Genomic DNA, 16366 nt, shown 5'->3' on the forward strand with positions numbered 1-16366 from the left:
GGAGAAACAGGAGCCAACTTCGCATCCAGTTGGTCAAAGTACATTTGGACCCATTGTGTCTATACCTCTGACAAGTTCTGCATGGTAGGCAGGTCCAAAAGCCTTGCCGAAATCAATGCAAACCATGTCTACTGCTCTGCCTTCATCAACGTTTTTAGATACCCGAGACTGATCAACTCCCAGGGTTGTTATCTCCGGTTTGCTTCCAGTTCCTCGTGCTGGCGAGAGCAGGAACAGGGAGATACGGGACCTGAACGTGTGGCTGAAGAGCTGGTGCACGGGGCAGGGATTTAGATTCTTGGATCACTGGGATCTGTTTTGGGGTAAGGGGGAACTGTACAAAAGGGACGGATTGCATCTTAACAGGTATGGGACCAGCATTCTGGCAGGCAGGTTTGCCACTGCTACACGGGTGGTTTTAAACTGAATAAGTGGGGTGGGGTGTCGAATGGGATAGTGGAGGATAGAGTTAAAGGGAAAGGGTTTCTTAAATGTGTGAGCATAGAGACAGAGGGGTGTAAAATGAGGGTAGAAGCAATAGGTAGCAAGGTGAAAAGTAAAAGTGACAGGCCGGCAAATCCAGGGCAAAAATCAAAAAGGGCCACTTTTCAGCATAATAGTATAAGGTGTAAGAGTGTTGTAAAAACAAGCCTGAAGGTTTTGTGTCTCAATGCAAGGAGCATTCGTAATAAGGTGGATGAGTTGAATGTGCAGATAGCTATTAATGACTATGATATAGTTGGGATCACGGAGACATGGCTCCAGGGTGACCAAGGCTGGGAGCTGAACATCCAGGGAAATTCAATATTCAGGAGGGATAGACAGAAAGGGAAAGGAGGTGGGGTAGCGTTGCTGGTTAGAGAGCAGATTAACGCAATAGAAAGGAAGGACATTAGCTTTGAGGATGTGGAATCGATATGGGTAGAGCTGCGAAACACTAAGGGGCAGAAAACGCTAGTGGGAGTTGTGTACATGCCACCTAACAGTAGTAGTGGAGTTGGGGATGGCATCAAACAGGAAATTAGAATAGCGTGCAACAAAGGTAAAACAGTTATAATGGGTGACTTCAATCTACATATAGATTCGGTGAATCAAAGGGTGCTGAGGAAGAGGATTTCTTGGAATGTATGAGGGATAGTTTTCTAAACCAACATGTAGAGGAACCAACGAGAGAGCAGGCTATTCTAGACTGGGTATTGAGTAATGAGGAAGGGTTAGTTAGCAGTCTTGTTGTGCGAGGTCCCTTGGGCAAGAGTGACCATAATATGGTTGAGTTCTTCATTAGGATGGAGAGTGACATCGTTAATTCAGAAACAAGGGTCCTGAACTTAAAGAAAGGTAACTTTGAGGGTATGAGACGTGAATTGGCCAAGATAGACTGGCGATTGATTCTTAATGGGTTGACGGTGGATATGCAATGGAAGGCATTTAAAGACTGCATGGATGAACTACAACAATTGTTCATCCCAGTTTGGCAAAACAATAAATCAGGGAAGGTAGTGCATCCGTGGATAACAAGGGAAATCAGGGATAGTATTAAAACAAAAGATGAAGCGTACAAATTAGCCAGAAAAAGCTGCCTACCAGAGGACTGGGAGAAATTCAGAGACCAGCAGAGGAGGACAAAGGGCTTAATTAGGGAAGGGAAAATAGATTATGAAAGAAAACTGGCAGGGAACATAAAAACTGACAGCAAAGGTTTTTATAGATATGTGAAGAGAAAAATATTAGTTAAAACAAATGTAGGTCCCTTGCAGTCAGAAACGGGTGAATTGATCATGGGGAACAAGGACATGGCAGGCCAATTGAATAACTACTTTGGTTCTGTCTTCACTAAGGAAGACATAAATAATCTGCCGGAAATAGCAGGGGACCGGGGGTCAAATGAGATGGGGGAACTGAGTGAAATCCAGGTTAGCTGGGAAGTGGTGTTAGGTAAATTGAATGGATTAAAGGCCGATAAATCCCCAGGGCCAGATAGGCTGCATCCCAGAGTACTTAAGGAAGTAGCCCCAGAAATAGTGGATGCATTAGTGATAATTTTTCAAAACTCTTTAGATTCTGGAGTAGTTCCTGAGGATTGGAGTGTAGCTAATGTAACCCCACTTTTTAAAAAGGGAGGGAGATAGAAAACAAGGAATTACAGACCAGTTAGTCTAACGTCGATAGTGGGGAAACTGCTAGAATCAGTTATTAAAGATGGGATAGCAGCACATTTCGAAAGTGGTGAAATCATTGGGCAAAGTCAGCATGGATTTATGAAAGTTAAATCATGTCTGACGAATCTTATAGAATTTTTCGAGGATGTAACTAGTAGAGTGGATAAGGGAGAACCAGTGGATGTGTTATATCTGGACTTTCAGAAGGCATTCGAAAAGGTCCCACATAAGAGATTAGTATACAAACTGAAAGCACACGGTATTGGGGGTTCAGTATTGATGTGGATAGAGAACTGGGTGGCAGACAGGAAGCAAAGAGTAGGAGTGAACGGGTCCTTTTCACAATGGCAGGCAGTGACTAGTGGGGTACCACAAGGCTCAGTTCTGGGACCCCAGCTATTTACGATATATATTAATGATTTGGACGAGGGAATTGAACGCGGATGACACGAAGCTGGGGGGCAGTGTTAGCTGTGAGGAGGATGCTAGGAGGTTGCAGGGTGACTTGGATAGGCTGGGTGAGTGGGCAAATGCATGGCAGATGCAGTATAGTGTGGATAAATATGAGGTTATCCACTTTGGTGGCAAAAACAGGAAAGTAGATTATTATCTGAATGGTGGCCGATTAGGAAAGGGGGAGATGCAACGAGACCTGGGTGTCATGGTACACCAGTCATTAAAAGTAGGCATGCAGGTGCAGCAGGCAGTGAAGAAGGCGAATGGTATGTTAACATTCATAGCAAACGGATTTGAGTATAGGAGCAGGAAGGTTCTACTGCAGTTGTACAGGGTCTTGGTGAGACCACACCTGGAGTATTGCGTACAGTTCTGGTCTCCTAATCTGAGGAGAGACATTCTTGCCATATAGGGAGTACAGAGAAGGTTCACCAGACTGATTGCTGGAATGTCAGGACTTTCATATGAAGAAAGACTGGATAGACTCGGTTTGTACTCGCTAGAATTTAGAAGATTGAGGGGGGATCTTATAAACTTACAAAATTCTTAAGGGGTTGGACAGGCTAGATGCAGGAAGATTGTTCCCGATGTTGGGGAAGTCCAGAACAAGGGGTCATAGTTTAAGGATAAGGGGGAAATCTTTTACGACCGAGATGAGGAAAACCTTTTTCACACAGAGAGTGGTGAATCTCTGGAATTCTCTGCCGCAGAAGGTAGTTGAGGCCAGTTCATTGGCTATATTTAAGAGGGAGTTAGATGTGGCCCTTGTGACTAAAGGGATCAGGGGGTATGGAGAGAAGGCAGGAACAGGATACTGAGTTGGATGATCAGCCATGATCATATTGAATGGCTAACACCTTGTGCGTCAGCAGAACATGCAATGAAGTTCTAATTCATTGTTAAATTTGGACAATTTCAACAAATTCCATGCCAAATTCCTATGCAGCCTAAACTAGTCGGAGCAAAGCCAGAGAGCTAGCCACTGAAACAGGTCTAGTTAAATGCGTTGTTCATTCCAGGCGGCTGCATTTCCTTATCATAGACACATTCCTGTGCAGGTGTAATTTCAGGTTCCCTGCTGTCTGAAGGACGAGATGGAACAGACACGTTGCTTACACCACACCCACATTAACTAATATAGCAGAATCCCAATTTACTTTCAGCATTATAGGGCGGCAAAGCTGGTAGAGCACCAGAAACCCGGCTTCAATCATGACCTCGGGTGCTTTAGTTTAGAGATACAGTGCGGCAACATGCCCTTCAGCCCACCCAGTCTTCGCCAACAAATGATCGCCTGTTCTTTGTTCTTTCTATCTTACACACAGGGGACAATTTACAGAAGCCACTTAACCTACAGCGCCTGGAGAAAACCCACATGGTCACAGGGAGAGGTACAAACTCCGCACAGACAGCACCTGTAGTCAGGATGGAAGCTGAATCTCGGGCGCTGCAAGGGAGTGGGTGTAAAGGTTTGATCGCACAGAGCTAGTGTGAAGGGGGTGATCGATGGTGGGTGTATGGGTGGAAGCTGGTTCTCTCACTCAGTGTTGCTGCATCATACTAACCGCTTCACCAAGTTCCTTCAGCTTGTTTTTCAGGGAGAAGATCTTCTGGTCCTGGTCGGCAAGCAGCACCAGCAGGTCGTCCTGCTCCTTCTTCGACTCCACCACCTCTTGCTGGAGCCTGCTCTTGTCAGTCTGAAGAATGACCACCGTGTTGTTTGTCCTGGTCATCTGCTGATCCAGAGAATCCTTCTCCTCAGTCAACACCTTCACTTGGCCCTGTGCATGCATGTAAACAACAGAGTGTAGAAAGGAACCGCAGATGCTGGTTTACACCGAAGATAGACACAAACGTCGCTCATCCCTTCTATCCCGAGATGCTGCGTCCCACTGAGTTTCTCCAGCAATTTATGTCCAAATAACAGAGAGCACGGTCCAGATAAAACTGCACAATGCACACTTCAACAGCAAGGAGGAAAGTTGCTCGGTGCAACATCTGAGTAACAAAATGGACAATTACTTAAGGTTTAGGTTTATTATTGTCACTAGTGCCGAGGTAGTTTAATTTAAAGATACAGCGCGGAAACAGGCCCTTCGGCCCACCGAGTCCGCTCCGATCAGCGATCCCCGCACATTAACACTATCACACACACACACACGCCAATTTACACTTACACCAAGCCAATTAACCCACAAACATCTTTGGAGTGTGGGAGGAAACCGAAGATCTTGAAGAAAACCCATATGGTCGCGGGAAGAACGTACAAACTCCGTACAGACAGCTACTGCAGGCGGGATCGAACCCGGGTCTCCATCATACACACCAGGAACAATTTATAATTTACATAAGCCAATTAACCTCAAAACCTGTATGTTTTCAAGAGTTATAGCTCTTTGGGCTAAAGGATTCCAGGGATGTGGGGAGAAAGCAGGAACGGGGTACTGATTTTGGATGATCATCCATGATCATATTGGATGGCGGTGCTGGCTCAAAGGGCCGAATGGCCTACTCCTGCACCTATTTTCCATGTTTCTATGTTTTTGGAGTGTGGGAGGAAACCGGCAATAACCCACGTTGTCACAGGAAGAACGTACAAACTTCACACAGAGAGCAGCCGTAATCAGGGTGAAAGGAAAATAGTTGGAGGGGCAGGTAGTGGAGAGAAAGCAGGGACTCTGCAGAAGGACTTGGACAGGTTTGGAGAGTGGGCAGAGAAGTGACAGATGGAAAACAGTGCAGCAAAGTGTGCGGTATTGCATTTTGGTAGTAGGAATAAAAGCGTAGACTATTTTCTGAATGGGGAGATAATCCAGAAATCAGAGGGTCAACGGGACTTGGTAGTGCTGGTGCAGGATTCCCAAAAAGTTAATCTGCAAGTCGAATTGGTAGTAAAGAAAGCAAATGCAATGCTAGCATTTATTTCAAGAGGGCAAGAATACAAAAACAGTGATGGTGCTGAGGCTCTATAAAGGGCACTGGTCAGGCTGCATTTGGAGTATTGTAAGCAATTTTGGGCACCATATCTGAGGAAGGATGTGCTGGCCCTGGAGAGGGTCCAGAGGAGGTTTACAAGAATGAGCCCAGTAACGAGTGGGTTATCATATGATGAGCGTTTGACAGCACTGGGCCTGTACTCACTGGAGTTTAGAAGGATGAGGGGGTACCTCATTGAAACATACCAAATGGCGAAAGGCCTGGATAGAGTAGATGTGGAGAGGACGTTTCCACTAGTGGGAGAGTCTAGGACTAGAGGTGACAGCCTCAGATTTAAAGGATGTTCCTTTTGGCAGGAGATGAGGAGGAATTTCTTTAGTCAGAGGGTGGTGAATCTGTGGAATTCTTTGCCACAGAAGGCTGTGGAGGACATCAATGAATATTTTTATGGCAGAGATAGATTCTTGATTAGTACAGGTATCAGGGGTTATGGGGAGAAAGCAGGAGAATGGGGTTAGGAGGGAGAGATAGATCAGCCATGATTGAATTGTGAAGTAGACTTGATGGGCCGAATGGCCTAATTCTGCTTCTATCACTTAAGACCTCATGAACCCGGGTCTCTGGCGCTGTAAGGCAGCAACCCTACTGCTGTGCCACCCGTCAATTGTTTTTTCTGTGCTGTAATATTCTCACCTAGGACATGTCAAATCATTATCAAACAGGGAGCCACAAAGCCACACTTCTGCATGTATCTCAAATATTACAAGACATTAAATTACAACAACGCAGTACATGGTTGTACTAATGAACACATAAGGGTTTTACCATTCCATTTTAAATGAAGTGTTTAGTTTAGTTTGAGTTACAGCATGGAAACCGGGCCTTTGGCCCAACGAGTCCATGCTGACCATCGATCACTGGTTTCAGGTTATCCCACTTTCTTATCCACTCCCCACACAGCAGGGGTAATTTCCAGAGGCCAATTAATCTCCAAACCCGCAAGTCTTTGGGATGTAGGTGGAAACTGGAGCACCTGGAGATAACCCACTTTGTCACAGGAAGAACGTGCAACTTCCACACAGACAGCACCAGAGGTCAGGATTGAACTTAAGGGCCTGTCCCACTTGGGCGACATTTTAGGAAACAGCATAAAAAGAGGTTGTCACGTAGTGGTCGGGTCATGACGCGTGGTGACGCATGTAATGACGCACGGTAACGTGTGGCGTCTCCCTGCTGCCCCAGGATTTTGGAATGTTCAAAATCCTCACACGACACCTGCGTGTCTTTTCATATCGTGTACTCTTTCGCACAATGACGTTCGGTGACGCACGGTCATTGCCTATGTTAATTTATTTTGCGTCACCTTGCATCACCACGCATCACCCGAACATTGGCTTGCGTCATGATGCGTCGTGGCGCGTCCCCTTTCATAGGGACGCTGGTCACTCAAATCACGTGCCCCAGATGACGCAACCTGTCGTATCTTGCCGTATCGTGTCGCGGGTGGACGTATATTGACACCGCTTGACGGCTCTGACGTCACAGGCGCTGTCCTATGCTTGACCTCTGGTGACGCACGGTGATCCGTGCCCTGCCCCATGGTGACTCGTGGAAATTGGTGACGCGAGTGACGTACCTTGACGCAGCTGTGTCACATCCTGTCGAACCCAGTTGACGGTTTTCAGGCGACATCGGGTGTCAGTCACTGATGGCCGTCGTCGCCCATAAAATCGCAAAGTGGGACAGGCCCTTTAGATCTCTTGGTGGGGCTAGATAGCACTTCTACCAGCTGCTCCACCCCTCCCCCCCCCCCCCCCCCCCACCCAACCCTTTTCTACAAAAGCAGATTGAGTGTGGTATTGGCTAAATATTTACCATTCATGACGGTTCAACCGTGATAAAAATTATTACAGCCAGAATGATACACCCAAGCAATATAAACATGAAGCGATTTGAGAGCTCGGTGGATCGGTAAATAGCTATGTCAGAACAGGTTAATTGGAAACATACCTTTAACTTTTGATTTTCATCATCCAATGCTGATACTCTGCTTTCCAGCTGTGTAATCCTTCTTAACGAAGAATCACTGTCAACATCTCCTGAACCCAGCCCAGTCATGGCTGCAGGCTTTAAATATAAAAAGTAAAAACACTTCAGATATCACTCCCAAAACGGTTGGTCTGCAATTACCCTTTTAAATTACCCTTTTTGATGGGCTTGCAAAATTTTGCTGAGAAGATATTTAAAAAATATAATTATTGCATATTTTCTTATATAACTCATTGTAACTGCCTTTGTGGGAGTTTATTCCAGTCGGAATAATAAAAAAGAATGGAGAATGCTGGAGATACTGGGAAGGTCAGGTAAACACCTGTGGAGAGAATGACTGCTTCTGCCCGAAGGCCTCTCACACCATGAAAGGCAGGAATATATTGCAAAGAAGCTGGTGGTTTCCTCAGCCCACCATCTCTCTGCAACTTAAGGGTGGTGTAGCGGTAGTTGCTGCCTTACAGCGACAGTGACCCGGGTTCGATCTTGACTACGGGTGCTGTCTTCTGTATGGAGATGGACATTCTCCCTGTGACCCGCCTGGGTTTTCTCTGGGTATTCCAGTTTTCTCCCACACTCCAAAAAAGTGCAGGTTTGCAGGTGGATTGGCTTTGGTAAAAATGGCAAATTGTCCCTGGTGTGTAGGATAGTGCTAGGATGCAGGGATCGCTGCCAGCAAGGACTCGGTGGGTGGAAGGGCCTGTTTCCAAACTGTATCTCTGAGCTAATCTAAATTTATAATTTCTAACTTTACCCAATTCTAATGAAAGGTCATTAATTTTGTCTGCTTCTTTCTCTACTGCTGTTTCTTTTTCTTATTTAAGATTTCTAGCTGCATTATTTTGCTTTGTATTAGTGTGATGCGTTGTTATGAAAAACTACATCTATTGACCTTTTCTCCATTTTCCTTGATCTTCGTCGCCTATGTTCTCTCATTTTCACACCTTACCATTCCATATTTCGATGACTCCCTCTCCCCTGACACCCATTCCTTCTCTCCAGACATGCTGCCTGTCCCGTTGAGTTAGTCCAGCACGTGGGGGTTTCTCCGGGTGCTCCGGTTTCCTTTCACATTGCAAAGATGTGCGGGATTGCAAGTTAATTGCCATCTGTAAACTCTCCCTACTGTGTAGGATAAAACCAGTGTACGGGTGATCTCTGGTCGGCGCGGTGTTGCTGGGCCAAAGGGCCTGTTTCCACGCTGTATCTCTGAACTAAACATCCCATCAGTAATGTTCCATGTATTTTAAACATCCTTCCCACCATCTCTCTACTATACAACCTATTTTTTCCCTCTCATTTCCTGCTCTGCCAAGGGTCTTGGAGCTGAAACATTAGTTACTTGTCAGATTCAGATTCAATTTTAATTGTCATTGTCAGTGTACAGTACAGAGACAACTCTTTACACAGATACTGACTGTTCTGCTGGATATTTTCATTCTTTGCTGTTCTTGTTTAATATTAACAAAAATTCTAACTCTTCTCACATCTAAAACAAACGTTTGCATAAATAATCGCAAAGCAAGCCTGAATGTTGAACTTCTCTATTAGGGTCACATACTTTTGAAATGCGGTTCTTGTATCAATGTTCAGAGGGTCAATTAATTTTAAATGACATACTGTGGATAAACATCACTATGAGCAGTTCCTGTTACTTAACAAGACAAGCATTACATAGAACATAGAACAGGAACAAACCCTATGGACCACAATGGTTGCTCCAAACATGACGGCAAGTTTAAATAATCTTCTCTGCCTACATGTCCGATATCCATGTGCCTATCTAAAATCCTCTTGAATGCCACTATGATATATAAATTATTTATACTGAATGACTGACATCGCACTAAAAACATTAGCCATTGATGAGGCATCCATGTTTCTCCTATTTCTGTGTACAAGATCAAGCTCTGGGTCCTGGGCTATCAAGTTCTGGCCCTAGTCTTTGATCCACCAATGTGTTTCCCACAGGTCACGCCATAAGATTTGATGGAGAGTCACAAGAGAGTGCGGATGCTGGAATCTGGAGCAAAGCTCAAACTGCTGGGACTCAGCAGGTCAAGCAGCATATGTGGAGACACACACTCGGTCAATGCCTCAGGTTGACACCCTAACATCAGACTGGTGCAAGGTCTAGGCCAGAACCATCGACCAACAGTTTGTTTACATAGATGCTGCTAGACCACCCACCACATTCTTCCAGCAGTTTAAAAAAAAAAATAAAAATAAGATTTGATGGTTCAAACCAAGGAAGAAAGCTTTCCAGAAAGACCTAAGACCATAAGACACCCACTTTACTTTCGAAATACTGCATGGAAACAGCCTCTTCGGCCCACCGTGTCCACGCTGAACAGCGATCAACCCATGCACTAGCATTATCCTACACACAAGGGACAATTTACAGAAGCCAATTAACCTACAAACCTGCATGTCTTTGGAGTGTGGGAGAAAATCGGAGCACCCGGAGAAAACCCACGAGGTCACAGCAAGAAAGTACAAACTTGGTACAGACAGCACCCATAGTCAGGATGAAACCAAGGACTCAGGCTCTGTAAGGCAGCAACTCCACCGTTATGCCACTGTGCGTCACATAAGAGCAGAATTCGGCCATTTAGCCCTTCAAGTCTACTCTGCCATTTAATCATGGCAGATTTATCTTTCCCTCTCAACCCCATTCTCTTGCCTTCTCCCTATAACCTTTGAAGCTATTATTAATCAAGAACCTATCAATCTCCGCTTTAAAATACCTAAAGACTTGGCCTCCATAGCCATATATGGCAATGAATTCTACACATTCACCACCCTACATGAAGAAATTCCTGTTCATCTCCAAGCTAAATGCATCATCTCTTACCTGATTCTCCAGCTCTTGCTTCTTGGCCTGAAGCTGGCTGATTTCGGCAGCCTGTGTCTGTACTAGAGTCCGCAAGGTTTCCAGTTCCTTTGAGAAAGTTTGTAAATTTAGCCATACTGATGACAGAAATGTTTGTATTTAAGTGCAGAGGCAACCATAACCGCAAGAATTGGCTGCAATCAATTCAGTTTAAACAAATGGCTTAGTTTGTTCTTAACTATTTTGACCACGCCATTAAAGTTTATTTACAGACTCAAGCAAGAAAGAAATTGTTTGTTATGCCAACACTGTCCACGGTATAAGCACTGTCAATGACCTCCCACTGGCTACAGGACATGTTCCTCTGCTGTGCTGTTCTATCTCCATTCTGTTTCTGATGACCATCCTGTGCATATTATGCACGTTGATTTTTGATAACCGTTCTCATTGTGCTTTTAGATCGGGTGGCATTACACACCGAGAGAATTAGTGGCTTCAGTTCGACTCCAGACGTACAGACGTCTGAAGAAAGGTCTCGGACCCAAAACGTCAACCATTCCTCTTCTCCAGAGATGCTGCCTGTCCCGCTGAGGTACTCCAGCTTTTTGTGTCCATCTTCCATTCTAGACGTGCTGCCTTTACTCACCGCACCCGATCCCTTTAGTCTAACCCCAATCAGCCTCCAGTCTCAGTTATAATGCTCTGGAGTCCATTATAAAAGACGAGGTTTCTGAGTACTTAAAGGCACACAATAAAATAGGCCGGTCAACATGGTTTTGTGAAAGGGAGATCTTGCCTTCTTTGAGGAAGTAAAGAGCAGGATAGACAAAGAAGAGTCAGTGGTTGTGATTTACCTGGATATTCAGACGGCCTATTATTAAGTGCCGCATGCGAGGCTGCTAAAGACCACGAGAGCCCTCGGTATCACAGGGCAATTACTAGCATGGATAGCAGGTTGGCTGGATGGCAGAAGGCAAAGAGTGGCAATAAATGGGGATTTTTCTGGTTGGCTGCCAGTGACTAGCGGAGTGGCTGGGGCTGCTACTCTTCATGGTGTGTAAATATGATTTGGACGAAGGGATTGAAGGCTCTGTGGTCAAGTTTGCAGATGATATGAAGATAGGTGGAGGGTTAGGTGGTGTAAAGAAAGCAGGGGCTTCAGAAGGACTTGGGACAGATTGGGAGAGTAGGCTGAGAAGTGGTGGATGGAACACAGCGCAGCAAAGTGTGGAGTCATGCATTTTGGTAGTAGGAATAACGGCATAAACTATTTTAGAAATGGAGTGATAATTCAGAAATCGGAGGTGCAAAGGGACTTGGGAGTGCTGATGCAGGATTCCCAAAAAGTTAATTTGCAAGTCAAATCAGTAGTAGGGAAGGCAAATACAATGCTAGCATTAATTTCGAGATGGCTAGAGTACAAAAGCTGGGATGTAATGCTAAGGTTTTATGCATTGGTCATACCACATTTGGACCATTGTGAGCAGTTTAAGTCCTGCATCTGAAGAAGGATGTGCTGGTGTTGAAGAGGGTGCAGAGGAAGTTTACGAGAATAATCTCAGGAATTATTGGGTTAACATATGATGAGCGTTTGAAGGCACTGGGCCTGTACTCGCTGGAGTTTAGAAGGATGAGGGAGGACCTCATTAAAAATTGCTGAATAGTGAATGGCCTTGGGTAGATTGAATGTGGAGAGGATGTTTTTATTAGAGGAAAAGTCTAAGGACAAAGGCCATATCCTCCGAATAAAAGGACATACTTTTTGAAAGATGAGGAGGAATTTCTTTAGTCAGAGGGACTGGAGACTGTAGAAGTCATTACCACAGACAGCTGTGGGGCCGTCATTGGGTATTTTTAAGGTAGAGATTGACAGATTCTTGATTTGTATGGGTGTCGGGGTGATGAGACGAAGGCAGAAGAATGGAGTTGAGAGGGAAAGATAGATCAGCCAATATCTAATCGCGGAGTAGACTTGAGGTGCCGAATGGCCGAATTCTTCTCCTAGAACTTATGGAAGTCACAGGCTAAAGAATTCTCCACTTGCACATAAATGATGTGAGATGTTGATGGTGTGGGCCGCTGGAGTCACTAGGTGGCACAGTGGTGCAACGGTGGAATTACCCCGATTTGATCCTAACTACACCTCTGTACAGAGTTTGGGCATTCTCCCTGTGACCGCATGGGTTTTCCGCGGGTGCTCCGGTTTCCTCCCACAATACAAATACGCACAGATTTGTAGGTTAATTGGTTTTGGTAAAAAATGTAAACTGTCCCTAGTATGTGGGATAGAGCTATATCACCGGTTGGGTGGATTCGGTGGGCCGAAGGGCTTGCTTCCACGCTGTATCTCTAACCTGAACTAAACTGTCACTAGATAACTACTCCTGCATATTTACCATGACCAGCTCAGATCATTAGCGACAAATCACCAGTGACTTCAGGTTACAAAGGCAAATAACAAAAGAACGTCAAAGGGTGCCATGGCTGCGATGCCCACCTGAAGGCTCGTCGGGACCAGGATCGTGAACCCACCCGAAGGCTCGTCAGTCGGTGGGATCGGGAACCCACCCGAAGGCACGTCGGGACAGGATCTAGCGCCGCTGGAGGCCCCAGAAGTCGGACAGATTGGACATGGCCTGTAGCGGGGGAGGACACCGACTAAACATCAGCACGCCAGGCTGACCCCTACAGCTCAAAACCAGAGCAATCTAGGACAACAGACTTTTATGGCCAAGGTAAGTACTCTATCGTTTTAAGAACATGAAACTTGAAGCGGACAAGATGAAAGTCTGAAGAAGGGTCTCGACCCGAAACGTCTGATTTACTCCAGCTCTTTGTGTCTATGTTCGGTTTAAACCAGCACATAGAACATAGAAAATAGGTGCAGGAGTAGGCCATTCGGCCCTTCGAGCCTGCACGACCATTCAATATGATCATGGCTGATCATCCAACTCAGTATCCCATACCTGCCTTCTCTCCATACCCCCTGATCCCTTTAGTCACAAGGGCCACATCTAACTCCCTCTTAAATATAGCCAACGAACTGGCCTCAACTACCTTCTGTAGCAGAGAATTCCACAGAATCACCACTCTCCGTGTGAAAAATGTTTTCCTCATCTCGGTCCTAAAAGACTTCCCTCTTATCCTTAAACTGTGACCCCTTGTTCTGGACTTCCCCAACATCGGGAACAATCTTCCTGCATCTAGCCTGTCCAACACCTTAAGAATTTTGTAAGTTTCTATAAGCTCCCCCCTCAATCTTCTAAATTCTAGCGAGTACAAGCCGAGTCTATCCAGTCTTTCTTCATATGAAAGTCCTGACATCCTAGGAATCAGTCTGGTGAACCTTCTCTGTACTCCCTCTATGGCAAGAATGTATTTCCTCAGATTAGGAGACCAAAACTGTACGCAACACTCCAGGTGTGGTCTCACCAAGACCCAGTACAACTGCAGTAGAACCTCCCTGCTCCTATACTCAAATCCTTTTGCTATGAATGCTAACATACCACTCACTTTCTTCACTGCCTGCTGCACCTGCATGCCTACTTTCAAGGACTGGTGTACCATGACCACCAGGTCTCGTTGCATCTCCCCTTTTCCTAATCGGCCACCATTCAGATAATAGTCTATTTTCCTGTTTTTGCCACCAAAGTGGATAACCTACAGTTCCTTCTCACAGAAGACGACACCGAACCTGTGGTGACGCTTTGTTACTGCCTCGGTGATGTCTACTATTCTTACATTACTAAAATTAGACTTTTGTACTTATTTATGTTTGTGTTTATGTATATTATTATTATTTTATTGAATTGTATGCGAAACAAAGAATTTTACTTGCGTTCAGCTCATGTGACAATAAAATATAATTGAATCACTGACATTGGTTAATTGGTATTAAATGAGAATCCTAATGTTACTACATGCACATCATGGAAAACTAACATCATCTGATTGACAAAATGTATATTCTCTGAAGGCATTCCTGTGATCGGTGTTTCACTGAGTGGATAATGATAAGTATCAAATATTATTTGTAGAAACAAGGAACTGCCGATGCTGGTCTATATCAAAGATAGACACAAGGTGCTGGAACAACTCAGCGGGTCAGGCAGGATCTCCGGAGAGAAAGGATGGGTGACCTTTCAGGTCGGTACCCTTCTTTCCGAAACGTTGCCCATCCTTTTTGTCCAGAGATGCTGCAGTAACTCAGATGCGGCTGAATTATTGCAGCACTTTGTGTCTATCAAATTATTTGTTAAGTTGGAGATCTGAGGGGCAAGCCTTTTCACACAGACGATTGTGGTCATGTGGAATGAAGTGAGAGTACTTGGATAGGAATAGTGGGTAAATGTGCCTAAAGCAGGCAAATGGGATCAGTGTAGATTGGCACTACTTTTGAATTGAAGAAGTTCGGCGGAATGGCCTGTTTGTGCTGTACGTCTCAATGACTAATGTGGTTGTACTGATTAAATACTTACTTTGACCTCGAAGGAAATAACCCACCTTGTGTGGTGCAGCCGTTGGCTCCCCACTATTATCTGTACAATCGTCTGTATCTTTGTTTCCTGATATCTGGCTCATCTGCTGTTCAAAAGCAAACCACAATTCTCAGTTATTTATCCACTTTCCAACAGAGCTATTTTTCAGACTAAACAAGCATAAAAATAATCAAAAATTTACTAAATGCTGCGATAATTTATGTTCACGTCAGAGGAGCAGAATTAGGCCATTTGGCACATCGAGGTCACTCCGCCATTCAATCATGGCTGATCTTTCCCTCCCAACTCCATTCTCCTGCCTTCTCCCCATAACCCCCGACACCCTGACTAATCAAGATCCTGTCATCTCTGCTTTATAAATACCCAATGACGACCTCCACAGCCACCTGTGGCAATTAATTCCACAGATTCAGCACCGGCTGATTAAAGAAATTCCTCCTCATTTCCGATCTAAAAGGTATGACCCTTTTATTTTGAGGCTGTACCCTCTGGTCCTAGACCTTTCTGTTAGTGGAAACTAACTATATACTCTCCACATCCACCCTATCCAGACCTTTCCTTTTTCAGTAAGTTTCAGAGGTCCCCTCCTCATCCTTCTAAACTCCAGTGAATACAGGCCCAGAGCCTTCAAACGCTCATCAAACATTAACCCAATCATTCCCAGGATCATTCTCGTAAACCTACTCCGGACCCTCTCCAGTGCCAATATGTCCTTCCTCAGATACAGGGCCCAAAACTGCTTGCAATATTCCCAATGTGATCTGACCAACACTTTATAAAGCCTCAGCGTTACATTTGCTATTTTATATTCTAATCCCCTTCAAATGAATCCTAGCGTTGCATTTGCTTTCCTTCTCGCCCCTTTTGCACCTGGATCCACTCTCCACTTAGAAAATAATCTGCACCTTTATTTCATCTACCAAGGTGTATGACCGTAAACTTTGCAATTCTGTAGTCAGTTTGCCACTTCTATGGCCACTCTCTCAACCTGTCCAAGTCATTCTGCAGAATCCCTGCTTCCTCAACACTACCTGCCTATCCATCTACCGTATCATCCATAAACCTGGCTACAAAGCCATCAATTCCATCATCCAGAGAAGCTGAGATCCCTCTCTTGGGATAAGCTTGAATGAAATTTAATAGAGGAATAAATAGATAATGTTTTCATCCATGAAGTTGCATGCCTGCTTGCTAATTTTGGAGCAAAGATTTGTTTATGCATGGCAATCTTTACTTTCATCAGTTAAAATTCATTGTAGATCCACTTGAGGAAGTCCCAACCTGAAACATCACCAATCCACTTTCTCCAGAGATGGAACCTGAACGGCTGAGTTAGGTGGAGGTGCAGACAGTGTAGAGGAAGCAGAGACTCAGCAGAAGGACTTGGACAGGTTGGGAAGAGTGGGCAAAGAAGTGGCAGATGGAATACAGCA

General features: G+C 44.9%; 1 protein-coding gene across 4 annotated transcripts in view; it reads right to left on the bottom strand.

Annotated features, from left to right (window-relative positions):
* uso1 (USO1 vesicle transport factor) overlaps window positions 1-16366 on the bottom strand; it is a 121857-nt gene that overhangs the window by 12861 nt on the left and 92630 nt on the right. For all 4 annotated transcript variants that reach the window (XM_055644146.1, XM_055644170.1, XM_055644154.1 and 1 more), the window contains 4 exons: window positions 14938-15018; window positions 10456-10542; window positions 7563-7679; window positions 4181-4396 (listed from right to left, as the gene is read on the bottom strand). In XM_055644146.1, the coding sequence (XP_055500121.1) occupies window positions 4181-4396; window positions 7563-7679; window positions 10456-10542; window positions 14938-15018 (501 nt within the window). The remainder of the gene's footprint in view (window positions 1-4180; window positions 4397-7562; window positions 7680-10455; window positions 10543-14937; window positions 15019-16366) is intronic.

This window comes from Leucoraja erinacea, chromosome 1, assembly GCF_028641065.1.
Source record: "Leucoraja erinacea ecotype New England chromosome 1, Leri_hhj_1, whole genome shotgun sequence".
Lineage (NCBI taxonomy): Eukaryota > Metazoa > Chordata > Chondrichthyes > Rajiformes > Rajidae > Leucoraja > Leucoraja erinaceus.